At 47.1% G+C, this 20,784-nt stretch overlaps 1 protein-coding gene across 4 annotated transcripts in view; it reads right to left on the bottom strand.

Annotated features, from left to right (window-relative positions):
• Nucleotides 1–20,784, bottom strand: part of LOC137383769 (DENN domain-containing protein 2D-like) — a 169,697-nt gene that overhangs the window by 76,628 nt on the left and 72,285 nt on the right. For all 4 annotated transcript variants that reach the window (XM_068056942.1, XM_068056939.1, XM_068056940.1 and 1 more), the window contains 4 exons: nucleotides 12,726–12,795; nucleotides 11,274–11,351; nucleotides 8,306–8,446; nucleotides 751–899 (listed from right to left, as the gene is read on the bottom strand). In XM_068056942.1, coding sequence (XP_067913043.1) covers nucleotides 751–899; nucleotides 8,306–8,446; nucleotides 11,274–11,351; nucleotides 12,726–12,795 — 438 coding nt within the window. The remainder of the gene's footprint in view (nucleotides 1–750; nucleotides 900–8,305; nucleotides 8,447–11,273; nucleotides 11,352–12,725; nucleotides 12,796–20,784) is intronic.

The raw sequence follows: 20,784 nt of genomic DNA on the forward strand, positions 1-20,784 counted from the left end.
TCAAACTCTCCAGTCTATTTACATCAAACTCTCCAGTCTATTTACATCAAACTCCCAAGTCTATTTCCATCAAACTCTCCAGTCTATTTACATCAAACTCTCCAGTCTATTTACATCAAACTCTCCAGTCTATTTACATCACACTCTCCAGTCTATTTACATGAAACTCTCCAGTCTATTTACATCACACTCTCCAGTCTATTTACATCAAACTCTCCAGTCTATTTACATCAAACTCTCCAGTCTATTTACATCACACTCCCCAGTGTATTTACATCACACTCCCCAGTCTATTTACATCACACTCCCCAGTCTATTTACATCACACTCCCCAGTCTATTTACATCACACTCTCCAGTCTATTTACATCACACTCCCCAGTCTATTTACATCACACTCTCCAGTGTATTTACATCACACTCCCCAGTGTATTTACATCACACTCTCCAGTCTATTTACATCACACTCCCCAGTCTATTTACATCACACTCTCCAGTGTATTTACATCACACTCCCCAGTGTATTTACATCACACTTCCCAGTCTATTTACATCACACTCTCCAGTCTATTTATTTCACACTTCCCAGTCTATTTACATCACACTCTCCAGTGTATTTACATCACAATCTCCAGTGTATTTACATCACAATCTCCAGTGTATTTACATCACACTCCCCAGTCTATTTACATCACACTCCCCAGTCTATTTACATCACACTCCCAATGTACTTTATCCCTTTCTCTTGTACCTGAGCTCCTCTGCCAGGAATATCACCCGTCTCTCCAGCAGTAATGAGGCGAAGATATCAATGATGTTTTCTTCCGATAAATGTTTGAAGAGCAAGGTGAAGTCCACATGTTCAAGGCGGGAATCAGAGGGCCGTGTCAGCTCGATGATCTGGAGGGGACAAAAGAGCTGAATAACTCACATGTCCTTCATCAAGTATCTGAGAGTTTCTTGTGAGCTCATAAATCAGCACACTCTTTGATCAAAGCTTTCGCACACCTTGCAACTTGTTTTATTAATGCACATTGGAGCTAATTTAAAGGCCAATTGCTACCCTAATTTAGAATGAATTGTACAATGTTGGCTCAAGTCTGGATTTCTCCCTGTCATTCGCATTCATCCCTAAGAAAGCATTCGGAAAGTGCCTGACACCCGCACAAGTCCGTCACAGTGCGGAGAAGATCACTCATTCACCATGGCAATGAGTTTACAAAATCCCCAGTCAGTCCCCTCTGAATCCTCCTCTGATGTGTGAGTGGAGCTCAATCATGCCTCTGCTGGGCTTCTATTCCCATGAATGGGCTACTCCTGTCCCTACCTATCAGGCTCGAGGGGCTGAATGGGCTCCTCCTGTTCCTATGTAATGGTCTCAAGGGGCTGAATGGGTTCCTCCTGTTCCTATGTAATGGTTTAGAGGGGCTGAATGGGCTCCTCCTGTTCCTATGTAGTGGTCTCGAGGGGCTGAATGGCCTCCTCCTGTTTCTATGTAATGGTCTCGAGGGGCTGAATGGCCTCCTCCTGTTTCTATGTAATGGTCTCGAGGGGCTGAATGGGCTCCTCCTGTTCCTATGTAGTGGTCTCGAGGGGCTGAATGGCCTCCTCCTGTTTCTATGTAATGGTCTCGAGGGGCTGAATGGCCTCCTCCTGTTCCTATGTTATGGTCTCGAGGGGCTGAATGGCCTCCTCCTGTTTCTATGTAATGGTCTCGAGGGGCTGAATGGCCTCCTCCTGTTTCTATGTAATAGTCTCGAGGGGCTGAATGGCCTCCTCCTGTTACTATGTAATGGTCTCGAGGGGCTGACTGGCCTCCTCCTGTTCCTATGTAATGGTCTCGAGGGGCTGAATGGCCTCCTCCTGTTCCTTTGCAATGGCCTTGAGGGGCTGAATCGCCTCCTCCTTTTTCTATGTAATGGTCTCGAGGGGCTGAATGGCCTCCTCCTGTTTCTATGTAATTGTGTCGAGGGGCTGAATGGCCTCCTCCTGTTCCTGTGTAATGGTCTCGAGGGGCTGAATGGCCTCCTCCTGTTTCTATGTAATGGTCTCGAGGGGCAGAATGGCCTCCTCCTGTTCCTTTGTAATGGTCTCAAGGGGTTGAATGGCCTCCTCCTGTTCCTTTGTAATGGTCTCGAGGGGCTGAATGGCCTCCTCCTGTTCCTATGTAATGGTCTTGAGGGGTTGAATGGCCTCCTCCTGTTCCTTTGTAATGGTCTCGAGGGGCTGAATGGCCTCCTACTGTTCCTATGTAATGGTCTCGAGGGGCTGAATGGCCTCCTCCTGTTCCTATGTTATGGTCTTGAGGGGCTGAATGGCCTCCTCCTGTTCCTATGTTATGGTCTCGAGGGGCTGAATGGCCTCCTCCTGTTCCTATGTAGTGGTCCCGAGGGGCTGAATGGCCTCCTGTTCCTGTGTAATGGTCTCGAGGGGCTGAATGGCCGCCTCCTGTTCCTGTGTAATGGTCTCGAGGGGCTGAATGGCCTCCTCCTGTTTCTATGTAATGGTCTCGAGGGGCAGAATGGCCTCCTCGTGTTCCTTTGTAATGGTCTCAAGGGGTTGAATGGCCTCCTCCTGTTCCTTTGTAATGGTCTCGAGGGGCTGAATGGCCTCCTCCTGTTCCTATGTAATGGTCTTGAGGGGTTGAATGGCCTCCTCCTGTTCCTTTGTAATGGTCTCGAGGGGCTGAATGGCCTCCTCCTGTTCCTATGTTATGGTCTCGAGGGGCTGAATGGCCTCCTCCTGTTCCTATGTAATGGTCTCGAGGGGCTGAATGGCCTCCTCCTGTTCCTATGTTATGGTCTCGAGGGGCTGAATGGCCTCCTCCTGTTCCTATGTTATGGTCTCGAGGGGCTGAATGGCCTCCTCCTGTTCCTATGTAGTGGTCTCGAGGGGCTGAATGGCCTCCTCCTGTTCCTATGTAATGGTCTCGAGGGGCTGAATGGCCGCCTCCTGTTCCTGTGTAATGGTCTCGAGGGGCTGAATGGCCTCCTCCTGTTTCTATGTAATGGTCTCGAGGGGCAGAATGGCCTCCTCGTGTTCCTTTGTAATGGTCTCAAGGGGTTGAATGGCCTCCTCCTGTTCCTTTGTAATGGTCTCGAGGGGCTGAATGGCCTCCTCCTGTTCCTATGTAATGGTCTTGAGGGGTTGAATGGCCTCCTCCTGTTCCTTTGTAATGGTCTCGAGGGGCTGAATGGCCTCCTCCTGTTCCTATGTTATGGTCTCGAGGGGCTGAATGGCCTCCTCCTGTTCCTATGTAATGGTCTCGAGGGGCTGAATGGCCTCCTCCTGTTCCTATGTTATGGTCTCGAGGGGCTGAATGGCCTCCTCCTGTTCCTATGTTATGGTCTCGAGGGGCTGAATGGCCTCCTCCTGTTCCTATGTAGTGGTCTCGAGGGGCTGAATGGCCTCCTCCTGTTCCTATGTAATGGTCTCGAGGGGCTGAATGGCCTCCTCCTGTTCCTATGTTATGGTCTCGAGGGGCTGAATGGCCTCCTCCTGTTCCTGTGTAATGGTCTCGAGGGGCTGAATGGCCTATTCATGCTCTTATATAGTCTTGTTCCTAATGTTCAAGCTGGAATAATTGTTTTTTTTTAGATAGAGCAGTTTAATTTGAGGACTGGTTTTGGCCAGTTTTATCCTTAATAGACATCGGGAGCACTTCTAATTTTCCACTGTGCTATGTAAAATCGGATGGGATGTGAAGCGGTGGGAGTTCGCGGGGCTTTGTCGCTGGGTGACCAAGTTAAAAATGTTTTAGAAATTCTGAGTCTTCTATCCTGCCAACATTCCTATTGGTCCCTGAAACTTAGCAAATCTCATGGACCGAGTGCTTCAAGGCCTCCTGGAGTGCGGCTGCCATTTTGTGTCAAATTCAGGTCAGGTTTGTGAAGTGGGCTGGAACTAGGCTGCGACTGCTCAAACTCAGCTCACAAAGCCCCTTACAGCCAGCTCTGTGGAAGACTGGTACCCCCCCTCCCCTCTCTGTGGGAGGTTAAAGGGCAATGCCAAACTCAATGCTCTGAGCCACAGGACAAAATTTAAATCCAGTAACATCTTCTTCTTCGGCCCCCTTGTCTCGAGAGACAATGGGTAAGCGCCTGGAGGTGGTCACTGGTTTGTGGAGCAGCGCCTGATGTGGCTATAAAGGCCAATTCTGGAGTGACAGGCTCTTCCACAGGTGCTGCAGAGAAATTTGTTTGTCAGGGCTGTTACACAGTTGGCTCTCTCCTTGCGCTTCTGTCTTTTTTCCTGCCAACTGCGAAGTCTCTTCGACTCGCCACACTTTAGCCCCGCCTTTATGGCTGTCCGCCAGCTCTGGCGATCACTGGCAACTGACTCCCACGATTTGTGATCAATGTCACAGGACGTCATGTCACGTTTGCAGATGTCTTTAAAGCGGAGACACGGACGGCCGATGGGTCTGATACCAGTGGCGAGCTCGCTGTACAATGTGTCTTTGGGGATCCTGCCATCTTCCATACGTCTCACATGGCCAAGCCATCTCAAGCGCTGCTGGCTCAGTAGGGTGTTTTTGCTGGGGATGTTGGCTGCCTCGAGGACTTCTGTGTTGGAGATACGGTCTTACCACCTGGTGCCAAGGATTCTCCGGAGGCAGCGAAGATGGAATGAATTGAGACGTCGCTCTTGGCTGACATACGTTGTCCAGGCCTCGCTGCCGTAGAGCAAGGTACTGAGGACACAGGCTTGATACACTTGGACTTTTGTGTTCCGTGTCAGTGCACCATTTTCCCACACACTCTTGGCCAGTCTGGACATAGCAGCGGAAGCCTTTCCCATGCGCTTGTTGATTTCTGCATCTCGAGACAGGTTACTGATGATTGTTGAGCCTAGGTAGGTGAACTCTTGAACCACTTCCAGAGCGTGGTCGCCGATATTGATGGATGGAGCATTTCTGACGTCCTGCCCCATGATGTTCGTTTTCTTGAGGCTGATGGTTAGGCCAAATTTGTTGCAGGCAGCCGCAAACCTGTCGATGAGTCTCTGCAGACACTCTTCAGTGTGAGATGTTAAAGCAGCATCGTCAGCAAAGAGGAGTTCCCTGATGAGGACTTTCCGTACTTTGGACTTCGCTCTTAGACGGGCAAGGTTGAACAACCTGCCCCCTGATCTTGTGTGGAGGAAAATTCCTTCTTCTGAAGACTTGAACGCATGTGAGAGCAGCAGTGAGAAGAAGATCCCAAAGAGTGTAGGTACGAGAACACAGCCGTGTTTCACTCCACTCAGGATAGGAAAGGGCTCTGATGAGGAGCCACCATGTTGAATTGTGCCTTTCATATTGTCATGGAATGTGGTGATACTTAGTAGCTTTGATGGACATCCGATCTTTTCTTGTAGTCTGAAGAGACCACGTCTGCTGACGAGGTCAAAGGCTTTGGTGAGATCAATGAAAGCAACGTAGAGGGGCATCTGTTGTTTGCGGCATTTCTCCTGTAGCTGGTGAAGGGAGAACAGCATGTCAATGGTGGATCTCTCTGCTCGAAAGCCACACTGTGCCTCAGGGTAGACGCGCTCGGCCAGCTTCTGGAGCCTGTTTAAAACGACTTGAGCGAAGACTTTCCCCACTATGCTGAGCAGGGAGATTCCACGGTAGTTGTTGCAGTCACCGCGGTCACCCTTGTTCTTATAGAGGGCAATGATATTGGCATCGCACATGTCCTGTGGTACTGCTCCCTCGTCCCAGCACAGGCAAAGCAGTTCGGAGAGTGCTGAAAGTATAGCAGGCTTGACACTCTTGATTATTTCAGGGCTAATGCCGTCTTTTCCAGGGGCTTTTCCACTGGCTACAGAATCAATGGCATCACTGAGTTTCGAATTTGTTGGCTTCTATGCTGTTTCGGTCGCTGTGAGGCGACTATGGAGTGATCTCTCCATGGCACATGCCTGGGCAGATTTATGGAGTTGTGCGTTGCCCAAGGGTCAAAACCCCCCTCTCAGCCTTCCTGGTGGGATCCAAAGGAGTGCAGAGCACGACGTTTGGCATCGGTATGGCTGCAGGAACTGCCGGAAACATGCCAAAGGTGACACATGACTGCCTTCGGGATTCCACTCCAGATTTTCTGTTTAGGTTTACTCCCTTAGCCTTGGTCTCTCCCAAGACGCCCACAAGGCAGTGGGGTTGTTAGGGCCCGTGCTCAGGGATAGGTGGATGCCGGTGGGAGGAGGTGGGGAGCAGGGGGTGCGGGGGGGAGGGGGTGCGAGGGGGAGGGGGTGCGAGGGGGAGGGGGTGCGAAGGGGAGGGGTGCGGGGGGAGGGGTGGAGGGAAGGGGGTGGTGGGAAGGGGGTGCGAAGGAGGCTGGCAGGGGGGTAGTGGAGGGGGTGCAGGGGAAGGGGGTGCGAGGGGGAGGGGGTGCAGTAACATAAAGAAAACAAAATTCTCAGTGTTTCCAATCTGATCACAGTGTCTAGTTCCATTCACAACTCCTCAGATACTGAAATAAAAGCAAAATACTGCGGATGCTGGAAATCTGAAATAAAAACAAGAAATGCTGGAATCACTCAGCAGGTCTGGCAGCATCTGTGGAAAGAGAAGCAGAGTTAACGTTTCGGGTCAGTGACCCTTCTTCGGAACTGCTTCAGATACTGAAGCAGTCTGTGCCCACATGCAGCAAGACCTGGACAACATTTCAGGTTTGGGCTGATAAGTGGCAAATAACATTCGTGCCACACAAGTGCCAGGTAGTCACCATTGTTATGATCCCCATACACGCCACCAACAAACCAAAAGCAATGAATCCATCGACTGATGCACAATTTAGGAAACTAGAAACCCAAATGGAAAAGATTTCACTTTTATAAAGTTTACTTTAACACTGAAATGAAAACCAACATAAATTAAATATGAAGTAACAGTTAATTCATGGTTAAGGTTACACATTAATTAACAGAAATATCAAAGATAGTCCTTACAGATCTTCACAGTAGGCTTATCAGCAAGGTGACATTAAACAATCCCACAGTACAACAAAATCAGGATCTTCCTCGGGTAGTTTTTCAAGTTCTATCCTCCAGGATCCAGACATGGAAGTAATGAATTCAACCACCGAACTCAGCTGCCATAAGTCATTCACCAAAGGTCAGCCCTCAGTCCAGGCCTTCAGTCAAACTGCTTTAACCAGATGCTTTTATCGTCTGATTCTATTCCAAGCAGCCTGTTTAGAAGCCCAAAAACTTGCAGCTCTCAGCCTGTTTCTTTCAAACAATCTGGCAGACTTTCCATCCATTGCAGAGTTCTTCACAACTCCTCAAAAGACTTCTTTTACAAAAACACACACATCCTTTTCGCTGGCTCCCACCTTCTCCAAAAGCCTTCTGCTCAAACTGAAATCAAAACCCCCAGTCACATGTCCTTGGTAAATAAAACAACTGTTTTTTTTTCCAGTCACAGGACTGTTTGTTTGTCTAACCTGGGTTTGACTACCCAAAGACCTGGAAGCCTCCAGTTTCAATGTCAACTCAAGGACTGTCTCAAAAAAATCAAACACAAACTGTATAGAACTCAGTACACATACGAAGACTTCATCACATCGTCTCCAACAATAGAGAGAATCTAACCGTCTCCCCTTGACATTCAATGGCTTTGCCATCACTGAATCCTCCACCATCAACATCCTGGGGGTTACCATTGAACAGAAACTAGAGTAGCCATATAAGGCTGTGGCTACAGGAGTAGGGGTAGGTCAGAAACTGGGAATTCTGTGGCAAGTAACTCACCTCCTGACTTCCCAATGCCTGTCCACAAGGCACATGTCAGGAGTGTGATGGAATACTGTTGGCTTGCCTGGATGAGTGTGGCTCCAATAACTCTCAAGAAGCTCGACACCATCCAGGACAAAGCAGCCCGCTTGATTGGTACCTCATCCACAAACATTCACTCCCTCCACCACCGATGCACAGTGGCAGCAGTGTGTACCATATACAAGATGCAGTGTGTACCATATACAAGATGCAGTGTGTACCATATACAAGATGCAGTGTGTACCATCTACAAGATGCACTGCAGCAACTCCCCAAGGCTCCTTCGACAGCACCTTCCAAACCCGCAACCGCAACCATCTAGAAGGACAAGGGCAGCAGATGCATGGGAACACCACCATCTGCAAGTTCCCCTCCAAAGTCACACACCATCCTGACACTTCAAGAAGACGGCTCACTTCCACCTTTTCAATGGCAACTAGGGATCAGCAACAAAGGCTGGCCTTGCCAGCGATGCTCACATCCCATGAATGAATCAGTGTCACATGACATGTGAAGTATCCAATAATTCCAGGGCAATGTTGAGTTACCTCTGTTCCCGAATCCGGGATGAAGCTCTTCACACAGACAGTCTTGCCTGGAGCTGGGAACGCTGCTTCCCGCAGCCCCTGCATGAAGGGGTAAATCACAGCCATACAGATTTGCCGCCGCTTCTCAACCTCATCAAGTATCTAGAGAGAGGAGTAAACACAATCATCCCTCAGAGCATGGGAACAACCCTCACACAACACATCTCATTGATCAGCATGAAGGCCCTGTAAACAAGGCCCAAAACACCTACAACCCACCAAGCATATAGCCAGACCTGCAAACCACAACCTCACACAGGGACCTGTAAACCCCATTCCCCACACACAGGGACCTGTAAACCCCATTCCCCCACACACAGACCTGTAAACCCCATCCCCCACACACAGGGACCTGTAAACCCCATCCCCCACACACAGGGACCTGTAAACCCCATCCCCCACACACAGACCTGTAAACCCCATTCCCCACACACAGACCTGTAAACCCCATCCCCCCCACACAGGGACCTGTAAACCCCATCCCCCACACACAGACCTGTAAACCCCATCCCCCACACACAGGGACCTGTAAACCCCATCCCCCACACACAGACCTGTAAACCCCATCCCCCACACACAGGGACCTGTAAACCCCATCCCCCACACACAGGGACCTGTAAACCCCATCCCCCACACACAGACCTGTAAACCCCATCCCCCACACACAGACCTGCAAACCCCATCCCCCACACACAGACCTGTAAACCCTATCCCCCACACACAGGGACCTGTAAACCCCATCCCCCACGCACAGACCTGTAAACCCCATTCCCCCCACACACGGACCTGTAAACCCCATCCCCCACACACAGACCTGTAAACCCCATCCCCCACACACAGGGACCTGTAAACCCCATCCCCCACGCACAGACCTGTAAACCCCATTCCCCCCACACACGGACCTGTAAACCCCATCCCCCACGCACACAGGGACCTGTAAACCCCATTCCCCCCACACATAGACCTGTAAACCCCATCCCCCATACACAGACCTGTAAACCCCATCCCCCACACACAGGGACCTGTAAACCCCATCCCCCACACACAGGGACCTGTAAACCCCATCCTCCCCTCACACAGACCTGTAAACCCCATCCCCCACATACAGGGACCTGTAAACCCCATCCCCCCCACACATAGACCTGTAAACCCCATCCCCCACACACACAGACCTGTAAACCCCATCCCCCCCACACACGGACCTGTAAACTCCATCCCCCCCACACACAGGGACCTGTAAACCCCATCCCCCACACACACAGACCTGTAAACCCCATCCCCCCCTCACACAGACCTGTAAACCCCATCCCCCACACACAGGGACCTTTAAACCCCATCCTCCACACAAAAAGACCTGTAAACCCCAGCCCCCACACGCAGGGACCTGTAAACCCCATCCCCCCCACACAGGGACCTGTAAACCCCATCCCGCTCTCACATAGACCTGTAAACCCCATCCCCCACACACACAGACCTGTAAACCCCATCCCCCACACACACAGGGACCTGTAAACCCCATCCCCCCCTCACACAGACCTGTAAACCCCATCCCCCCTCACACAGGGACCTGTAAACCCCATCCCCCACACACAGGGACCTGTAAACCCCATCCCCTCCTCACACAGACCTGTAAACCCCATCCCCCACACACACAGACCTGTAAACCCCATCCCCCCCTCACACAGACCTGTAAACCCCATCCCCCACACACAGGGACCTTTAAACCCCATCCTCCACACAAAAAGACCTGTAAACCCCATCCCCCCCACACAGGTACCTGTAAACCCCATCCCGCTCTCACATAGACCTGTAAACCCCATCCCCCACACACACAGGGACCTGTAAACCCCATCCCCCACACACGGACCTGTACACCCCATCCCCCACACACGGACCTGTAAACCCCATCCGCCCCACACACAGAGATCTGTAAACCCCATCCCCCATTCACACAGACCTGTAAACCCCACCCCCCTCATTCACACAGACCTGTAAACCCCACCCCCCCCATTCACACAGACCTGTAAACCCCATCCCCCACATACACAGATCTGTAAACCCCAACTCCCCGCCCCACTTACAGATCCCCACAAACACACGCACACACATCTGTTGCCTATAACTAGAAACACAGAGAGCCTACAATGCTGGGCATGGCATAACAGTGTGAACCCTGGCTCAGCAGAAACATGCTCGCCCATGAGTCTGACAGCCCTGAGTTTGAGTCCCACTCCAGGGACTCGAGCACATAATCCAGGCTGCTACTTCCAGCGGCATTACTGAGTGAGCGATGTACCTTTGGAGGGTCAGTACTGAGGGAGCACTGCACTGTTGGAGGGTCGGTACTGAGGGTGCACTGAACTGTCGGAGGGTCAGTACTGAGGGAGTGCTGCACTGTCGGAGGGTCAGTACTGAGGGAGTGCTGCACTGTCGGAGGGTCAGTACTGAGGAAGCGCTGCAGTGTCGGAGGGTCTGTACCAAGGGAGTGTTGCACTGTCGGAGGGTCAGTACTGAGGAAGCGCTGCAGTGTCGGAGGGTCTGTACTAAGGGAGTGCTGCACTGTCGGAGGTGCCGTCTTTCAGTTGAGATTTTAAATCGAGGCCTGTCTGATTTCTCAAATGGATGGAAAAGATCCCATGACAGTTTTTCAAAGAAGAGCAGGGGAGTTCTCCCCAGTGTCCTGGGTAATATCGAACCCTCAATCAACATCACTAAAAGAGATTATCTGGTCATTATCACATTGTTGTTTGCAGCAGCCTGCTGTGTGCAAATTCGCTGCCTCTTTTCCGACATTACAACAGTGACTTGAAAGATACTTCACTGACTATATTGTTTCGGGATGTCCTGAAGTTGTAAAACGTGCAGTATAAATGCAAGTCTTCTGAAGAAAAACAAAGTAATCAGTATTTAGCAAACAGAAGTAGTGTACCTTGGAGAAGAGGCCAAAACAGCCCAGGCAGCTAATGATGCAGAAAACCTCTGGCAGTCGGGCTCCTCCTCCACGTGGCTGCAAACAGTGAGAGTTACTTGGTTATTCAGGCGTGACTCAGCACATGCTTAATGATAGTTTCTCTCTCCTTCCTTTACCTCCAGCTCCTTTCCTCTCCCAAAGGCCCTAAGATGTGTAGCATAAACACAGGCACAGCCCTATTGGGCTAAATGCCTGTTTCAATGCTGTAAATTCTATGGAATGCTCTCCTCATGCAATTACAACGTGTCCTGCACTTTCCAGCATAATTCACTGAGCCCTGACGAGGGGCAGGGACACCTCTGGCTGGTCTTCCTCTCCCTAGCTCAGGGGTATGGAGACCAAGTGTATGATCCCGATTACTGTCTCCCCTGAAAGCAGTCAGCTCTGCTCCTGAGCCAACATGCTGAGCCTGAATCTGGCCAGCAAACCTGGGCAGCTGTTCTGGAATTTGCTTTGTTTTATCCATTTCTGGATGTGGGCATCGCTGGCAAGGCCAGTATTTTCTGCCCAACCCTAAATGCCTTGTGAAGGTGGTGGTGAGCCGCCTTCTTGAACCGCTGCAGTCCATCTAGTGCAGGTCCACCAACTGTGCTTTTAGAAAGGAGTTCCCGGTTTTTGATCCAGCAACAGCAATATAGTTCCAAGTCAGGATGGTGTGTGACTTGGAGAGGAACTTGCAGGTGGTGGTGTTCCCATGTATTTGCTGTCCTTGTCCTTCTAGGTGGTAGAGGTTGTGGGTTTGGAAGGTGCTGTCGAAGGAGCCTTGGTGAGTTGCTGCAGTGCATCTTGTAGATGGTACACACTGCTGCCACTATGTGCTGGTGGAGGAGGGGGCGAATGTTTAATGTAGTGAATTTGGTGTTGATCAAGTGGGCTGCTTTGTGCTGGATGGTGTCGAGCTTCGTGAGTATTGTCAGAGCTGCACTCATCCAGGTAAGAAGTGGCGAGTATTTCATTACACTCCTGACTCGTGCTTTGTAGACGGTGGACAGGCTTTGGGGAGTCAGAAGGTGATTTACTCATTTGTCAATCATTTTGACCACTCCCAGAATAGAGGTAGCCCCCTACACCCTGGACACACTCCCACAGCAGGAGGAGGTCCTGAGATAATCTGCTGCAGAGTAATTATTGTTGCACAGTAGTAGTCATTCTTCTCTCATCCCACACTGTCTATTGAAGTGCTGAAGCCCATAATCCAAACACTGGATTGGAGACAGAACACAAACATTTGCAGCACGGATTAGGATTGTTTTGGTTTGGACACAACTGTTCGTAAACTGCTGAAGGTAGTCTGCCCCTCTCCCTTTACCACACTGCTCTAACACATCCTGTTTTTGAGTCCCGATGAAAAACATTGAATTGTCATTAAACCTCCAGCAAAGGAAACTCAAGGACAAAGCTGGACATTACCAGGAGGCGTCTGCAGTACCCAAACTTCCTGCTGCCGTCCATGTTGGTCAGGACGAAGGAGAAGGTTTCACTGAAAGAACAAAAAATCGTTTTCATAAAACAAGAATAACCACAGGCCAACAACAACAACTTGCAATTATATAGCACCTTTACTGTAATAAAACTCCCAAGGAGTGTCACAGGAACATTATTAAACAAAATGTGACTCTGAGCTACATAAGGAAATATTAGGGCAGGTGACTGAATGCTTGGTCAAAATTGGAGGTTTTAAAGGATTGTCCTCAAAAAGGAGAGTCATGTAGAGAGTCAGAGAGGCTTACGGAGGGAATTCCAGAACTTAGGGCCTTGGCAGCTGAAGGCACGGCCACCGATGGTGGAACGATTAAAATCGGCCAGAATTAGAGGAGCAGAAATATCTCAGAGGGTTGCGGGGCTGCAGCAGGTTATACAGATTGGATGGGAGGGGCGAGTCCACAGAGGGATTTGAAAGCTCAGACAGAATGTTAAAATCGAAGCATTGCCAGGCTGGAAGCCAATGTAGGTCAGTGAGCATAGGCATAATGAATGAACGGAACTTTGTATTTTCTGAAGTTTATGGAGAGCAGAGGATGGGTCAGGATTGTGTTGGAATAGTCAAATCTAGAGCTAGCAAAGATATGGATGAGGGTTTCATGAGCAATTAGCTAAGGTCAAGCAATGTTACACAGGTTGAAGTTGGCGATATAAGTGTTGGCACAGATATGTGATCAGAAGCTGATCTCAGGGGCTAATATGACACCAAGGTTGTTAACAGTCTGGTTCAGCCTCAGACAATTGCTAGGGAGAGGGATGGAGTCTGTAGTTAGGAAAGGGAGTTTGGTGTGGGGACCAAAGACAATGGCTTCAGTCTTCCCAATATTTAGTTGGAGGAAATTTCTGTTCACCCAGTACTGGATATCAAATAAACAGTCTGACAACTCAGAGACAGTGGAGGGATCGAGACAGGTAGTGGTGATGTAGAGCTGGGTGTCGTCAGTAGACATGGGGGCCTTTACATGTTTTCAAATGATGTCACTAAGGGGTACTTGTACGTATGCATTAGATGAGAAATAGGATGGGGTCAAGGATAGATCCTTGAGGGATGCTAGAGGTAACAGTGTGGGAGAGGGACAAGAAGCCATTGTGAGTGGTTCGCTGGTTACAACTGTACTAATCCAGAAAGCCAGTTTGTGAAGGATAGAATTGGAGCCAATCTTTACACACTTACAAACATACACCTCCTAATCCCAACAACCACAGTTTTAGTCTGTATGTATTTATAGCAACACAGTGAATCCCCAGTTAATGCACACCATCTGCACACAATTAAACACAATTAACATACAATTAACAGATTCCCTACTCTATTTAAAAATAAAAGTTAATAAATACACCAAATTTTCAAAACAAATTAAGTATAAAACCTCCCTACAAAGCATGACATTATGATACACCCCTCCTCTAGGACCCCTAACAATTTCTTCATACATGCATTTCTTTGTAGATTAGATTAGATTAGATTAGAGATACAGCACTGAAACAGGCCCTTCGGCCCACCGAGTCTGTGCCAAACATCAACCACCCATTTATACTAATCCTACACTAATCCCATATTCCTACCAAACATCCCCACCTGTCCCTATATTTCCCTACCACCTACCTATACTAGTGACAATTTATAATGGCCAATTTACCTATCAACCTGCAAGTCTTTTGGCTTGTGGGAGGAAACCGGAGCACCCGGGGAAAACCCACGCAGACACAGGGAGAACTTGCAAACTCCACACAGGCAGTACCCAGAATTGAATCTGGGTCGCTGGAGCTGTGAGGCTGCGGTGCTAACCACTGTGCCACTGTGCCGCCCACAAAACAATCTGACAGCTGATGACTTGGAACCACCCATTTAATTTTGGAGATTTTCCTTTCTCTCCAGCATTTGTTTCAAGTCAGCAAGGTCAATCTGTAACCTTTTCATAGAGAGTACATTATTTCACAATGAATGAGAAGTACATAACATTGAATGGGTATACTATCTTCAGTATGCCTGTTGTATAGAATCTCACTTAAACTATGTGACAATAGATCCCCATATCCACTGCCTCCACAAAAGCCTGTGTTTTGGCAGCCAGAGTACTTTTTATTTTCCTAGCTTCCCAAGCTGAAGGATAACGTTTCCAATTCTCACTCATAAGAAATATTATGAAATCAGTTGCACTAAAATACCCATCAGCAAGATTAGCATCGCTAAAAGTTACTCGTTCCATGTTCTTTGGGTCATCTAAAGATGGGGCTTTAGGTATACATTTTGCCAGATTTAATTTCTTTGAATGTTTTCTTTGTGTTTAAAACATTCTCGACTTTAAGGTGTTTCATCATAGTACTTAACTCCAATACATCAAAACTAGCATCTGGCCTAGTCTGAGGGCCCAACCAATTCAACTGGCCAATCAAGCTTCACAATTGCTCTGTCTCTTCTTGAGATATATCATCTTTCTATGATAACCTAGCATGATTCACTGTGACGGGAGTAACACACTCCGAATAGGATTGTTATTTAAAGTTATTCCAGACCTACTCTGTTTAATATTTAAACCAATATATTTAAAAACCCCACAAGCCTGACACCCAATTTTGAATTCTACTGTAATATTATTAATAGCACTTTTCTCAAATTCTGCAGTATGACCCCAAAATAAATCATCAACATGCATCATGAAGATGCCTGCAAGTTTCCCTTTATACCACCAATAAAACATTGCAGGATCTGTTGAAAACAACCGATTTTCAGCAAAACAGATCTCACTGAAAAATACCACACCCTGGAAGCATCATTCAGGCCAGTAACGCATTTGTTTAGTTTAGTTTTTAGTTTAGTTTAGAGATACAGCACTGAAACAGGCCCTTCGGCCCACCGAGTCTGTGCCGACCATCAACCACCCATTTATACTAATCCTACACTAATCCTATATTCCTACCACATCCCCACCTGTCCCTATATTTCCCTATCACCTACCTATACTAGGGGCAATTTATAATAGCCAATTAACCTATCAACCTGCAAGTCTTTTTGGCATGTGGGAGGAAACCGGAGCACCCGGAGAAAACCCACGCAGACACAGGGAGAACTTACAAACTCCACACAGGCAGTACCCAGAATTGAACCCGGGTCACTGGAGCTGTGAGGCTGCGGTGCTAACCACTTCGCCACTGTGCCGCCCATAGTTTTCCTTCTGCATCTTCTGCCTCTTCGGGCAGTTTCAGAAGCACTTCTCTCTGAAAAATATCACCCTTCAGAAATGCAGCTTTTATGTTAATTGATCTACACTCTCATGAATATGCAGCCAAAAGAGCTAAAAAGATTTTCAAGATTACTTTTCCAGCTGTGGGAGAGTCCATTCTAAATCAGTATCACCCAGTCACTCTTCAAAATGCCCTCGCAACTAGCCTCACTTTAGCCTTGTAAGTCTCATTGGAAGGACTTTTTCAGTACAAATCCATCTATGTGACAAAGCCCCTTACCTGGAAGCTCAGAATAAACTCCAAACTCTCTCCAACTCTCTTTGTTTTGCCTCTCTTCTTAGTTTATTCTCAAGTTTATTGGCAGCCACTAAAACTTCATGATCATGAGGACTTTTGCTTCCAGTTCTGTTCTGAGACTGTTCGGTGGTCTTTATTTCATTGTCTAATCTATTCAAGCCACGGCCTCTACTTCCTCTTTTTAGTCTGCCGGGACTATTAATGCGAGATCGCCCTCTTACACTATCAGAGGGTCTTTCTCCTGTACCTGCTCGTTTTCTGACACAAGAGTCATTTCTGGACCCATTATCGCTACTTGCACAGCGTTTCTTACCCTCCACTCTTTCACCCCATTCTGCCGGTCCACGGACCTTGCTTCTTGGCCGTCATCCATTCAAACAATATTTAAACTTACCAGCAGCTTTTCCTGCATGTCCCCAATTGTCACATCCCTCCATTCACTAGACCCCTCTGGAATATATGTCACCCGAGTACACACACTGGGCAATTGGCTTGTGGATGTGACAGCTCTGTCCTGTGTGCCATGATCACTCATATTATCACTATCCAATCCTTGATCTATCACATTCTGTTCCTCAGGATCCTCATCACTAAACACATGAGCATTTGAGGTACAAGGTGCCTTATTTGTTTCTATCAGCTACTCAGAGTCATAGAGAGATACAGCACTGAAACAGGCCCTTCGGCCCACCGAGTCTGTGCCGACCAACAACCACCCATTTATGCTAATCCTACATTAATCCCATATTCCCTACCAAATCCCCACCAATCTCCTACCACCTACCTACACTAGGGGCAATTAACCTATCAACCTGCAAGTCTTTGACTGTGGGAAGAAACCGGAGCACCCGGCGGAAACCCACGCGGTCACAGGGAGAACTTGCAAACTCCACACAGGCAGTACCCAGAACCGAACCTGGGTCACTGGAGCTGTGAGGCTGCGGTGCTAACCACTGCGCCAGTGTGCCACCCAAGTCCGAGAGCTTATAATTAATTCCAATTAATCATGAGGAATGAACAGTTTGATTGCCATGTTCTCTTTTATAATACACCAAGTGTCGTGAATTAAATTCTGCCTCAGATGCCTCAGAGCTCTCCGAATTTTCTCAAAGACCTCAGCCTTGATAAAAGCCCATCTCCCTGCATGTAAACATTCAAATGTGCAGAAAAAATTGAATTAATTGTCGTACCTTCTAGAGCAGGAGGACTATCACACAGCACAGAAAGTAATTTGGGATTTTGTCCATAGACTAATTGATAGGGACTGTAACCTCCAATCATCTGGAGAGAATTATTTGCCTGAACCGCCCTGGCAACTTGCTGCGTAGTTGATCAGCTAAAATTTTTTGCAGCATTTCATTGATCAGTGCGTGATTCCTTTGACAGAGTCCATTGCTGACAGGACATTTAGCTGCACTATTCATGACCATGATGTACGTGTTTTCACATCTGCCTCGGACCTCATCATTGGCAAATTCCCCCTATCAGTTAGAAACTTAGCTGGTGTCCTCAGTTCGATCCCTTTCCATTTTTCCATGATTTTGTCTAAAATAACCCTTGTGGCTGTAATAAGTATTACTGTTGAAAGATCAATCTGGTCACCAGGTCGACAAAATGTAGAATGAAAATATTTCTGTCTTTATCCCAGACCTTCAGATCCATGGTGACTACCTTGTTAATGTCATGTGCCAATGGAAGGTTAATAATAGGATGTATCGGTGTCCTCCAATACTTTTTTTTTAAACAGATTTCACACTTCTCACTAATCTATTAGCCTCATATAAGAAACATTTATATTTCTGTAGTGCCTTTCACGACCACTGGACATCTCAAAATGCTTTACAGCCAGTGAAATACAGTCACTGTTTTAATGTAGGTAATGCAGCAGCTATATTGCACATGGCAAACTCACACAAACAGCAAGGCGATAATGACCAGATAATCTGTTTCTGTTATGTTAATTAAGGGATAAACATTGGCCGGGACACTGAGGATAACTCCACTACTTCACTTCAAACTAATGCGATGGGATCTTTTATATCCACCTGAGCAAGCAAACAGAGCCTCAGATTAACATCTCGCTTGAAAGACAGCACGCCACTCCCTCAGTACTGCCCTGTCAGCTTTGATTTGTGCACTCAACTCCTAGAGTAGGACTTGAACCTGGAACCTTGTAATTAAGAGACAAGAGCACTACCAACTGAGACACAGCTAACACCCTAATATACACTTCATCAACCACTCCTGCAACCTTTAGCAGGATTCTTAACCTTTGACAAGAAGGTGTAATTTTAAGACAATTTGCTTTTTTTCTGTCCGAATCTTATCACCTGATACTATTAACTCTTGTCGAACACTCTGATGAGAATCATCAGGTTTTGTAAAGGGGATACAATAATGTCCTGACTGGGTAAACTGCAGATCCAATGACTTTCCAAAAATAATTGCCTTATCAGGCTCCATGTCAAGTTTCATTTGTGCCTTTTTCATAGGTTTATTCAACAGCACAGTATACGAACATATGAACATATGAATTAGGAGTAGGAGTAGGCCACTCGGCCCTTCGAGCCTACTCCACCATTCAATAAGCTCATGGCTGAACTGATTACTCCACATTTCCACCTACCCCCGACCTTCCACCCCCTTGCCTATCAGGAATCTATCTACCTCTGCCTTAAAAATATTCAAAGACTCTGCTTCCACCACATTTTGAGGGAGAGAATTCCAAAGACTCATGACCCTCTGAGAGAAAAAATTTCTCCTCATCTCTGTCTTAAATGGGTGACCCCTTATTTTTAAACAGCGATCCCTAGTTCTAGATTCTCCCACAAGGGGAAACATCCAAAACCCCTGAGGATCTTATATGTTTCAATCAAGTTGCCTCTTACTCTTCTAAATTCCAGCGGATACAAGCCTAGCCTGTCCAATCTTTCCTCAGAAGACAGCCCGCCCATTCCAGGTATTAGTCTAGTAAACCTTCTCTGTACTGCCTCCAATGCATTTACATCCTTCCTTAAATAAGGAGACCAGTACTGCACACAGTACTCAAGATGTGGTCTCACCAAAGCACTGTATAGCTGAAGCATAACCTCTCTACTTTTGTATTTAATTCCCCTCGCGATAAACAATAACATTCTATTAGCTTTTCTAATTATGTGCTGTACCTGCATACTAACCTTTTGCGATTCATGCACGAGAACACCCAGATCCCTCTGCATCTCAGAGCTCTGCAATCTCTCACTATTTACATAATATGCTTCTTTTTTATTCTTCCTGCTAAATTGGACAATTTCACACTTTCTCACATTATACTCCATTTGCCAGGTCTTTGCCCACTCACTTAACCTATCTATATCCCTTTGCAGCCTCCTTATGTTACTTATGAACCTTACGTTCACAAGTTACTTTCCCACCTATCTTTGTGTCATCAGCAAATTTAGCAACCATACCTTCAGCACCTTCATCTAAGTCATTTATATAAATTGTAAAAAGTTGAGGCCCCAGCACAGATCCCTGTGGCACACCATTCGTTACATCTTGCCAAACAGAAAATGACCCATTTATGCCTACTCTCTGTTTCCTGTTAGTTAACCAATCTTCTATCCATGCCAATATGTTACCTCCTACACTACGAGCTTTTATTTTCTGCAATAACCTTTGATGTGGCACCTTCTCAAATGCCTTCTGGAAATCTAAGTACAATACATCCACCTGTTCCCCTTTATCCACAGCACATGTAACTCCCTCAAAGAACTCCAATAAATTGGTTAAACATGATTTCCCTTTCACAAAACCATGTTGGCTCTGCCTGATTATCTCACTAGAGACTACATTAGTACTTATAAAATGGCTTACTCCAACTATTTTACATGGAATTACAACTCTCTTTAGTGACTCTGATGTGTTGTCATCACTAAACCTAAAGCAATTAGTACTTTTATATGACTTAACCTTGCATTGATTCTCACTACTTAGTGAATCATGGTAACATATTAACCAATCTGTTCCATATACTGTTGAAGTGCAAGCACCATCTAGCACTGCATAGTTAATTGAGTTAGTGACTAAAACCTCTTGTGACCAGTACAATTTGTTCAGATTCATCATTATCTTCATCCTCTTCCTCAGAGTTCGCTGCATCATGTGTCATTTTGAGGACTCTGCCTCTCAGCTTTGGGGAGTTCATCCCATAATGATACTTTGATTCACATATTAACTGTTCCTTGGGCATTCCTGGAATTCATTCGCCTGTTATTGCTGTTCCAGAAGTTATCTTCTGCTGTAATAGTCAGATCTGCTAAAGGTGCTTTCATCCTCATTCTGCCCATCTTTAACCCTTTCGCTATATTGACGCCTGCATCCAGTTTCAGGATCTTTCCAAAATCTGGCAACCATTGAGTCCTCTATTCTTTGTGCCACTGTGGAATGTTCCATGAAGGCTGAAAGAAATGACTGTTTCCCCAGGAATTTTTTCAAGGCAGCAGGCATCTGATCCAACAGGGTC

This window comes from Heterodontus francisci, chromosome 25, assembly GCF_036365525.1.
Source record: "Heterodontus francisci isolate sHetFra1 chromosome 25, sHetFra1.hap1, whole genome shotgun sequence".
Classification (NCBI taxonomy): domain Eukaryota; kingdom Metazoa; phylum Chordata; class Chondrichthyes; order Heterodontiformes; family Heterodontidae; genus Heterodontus; species Heterodontus francisci.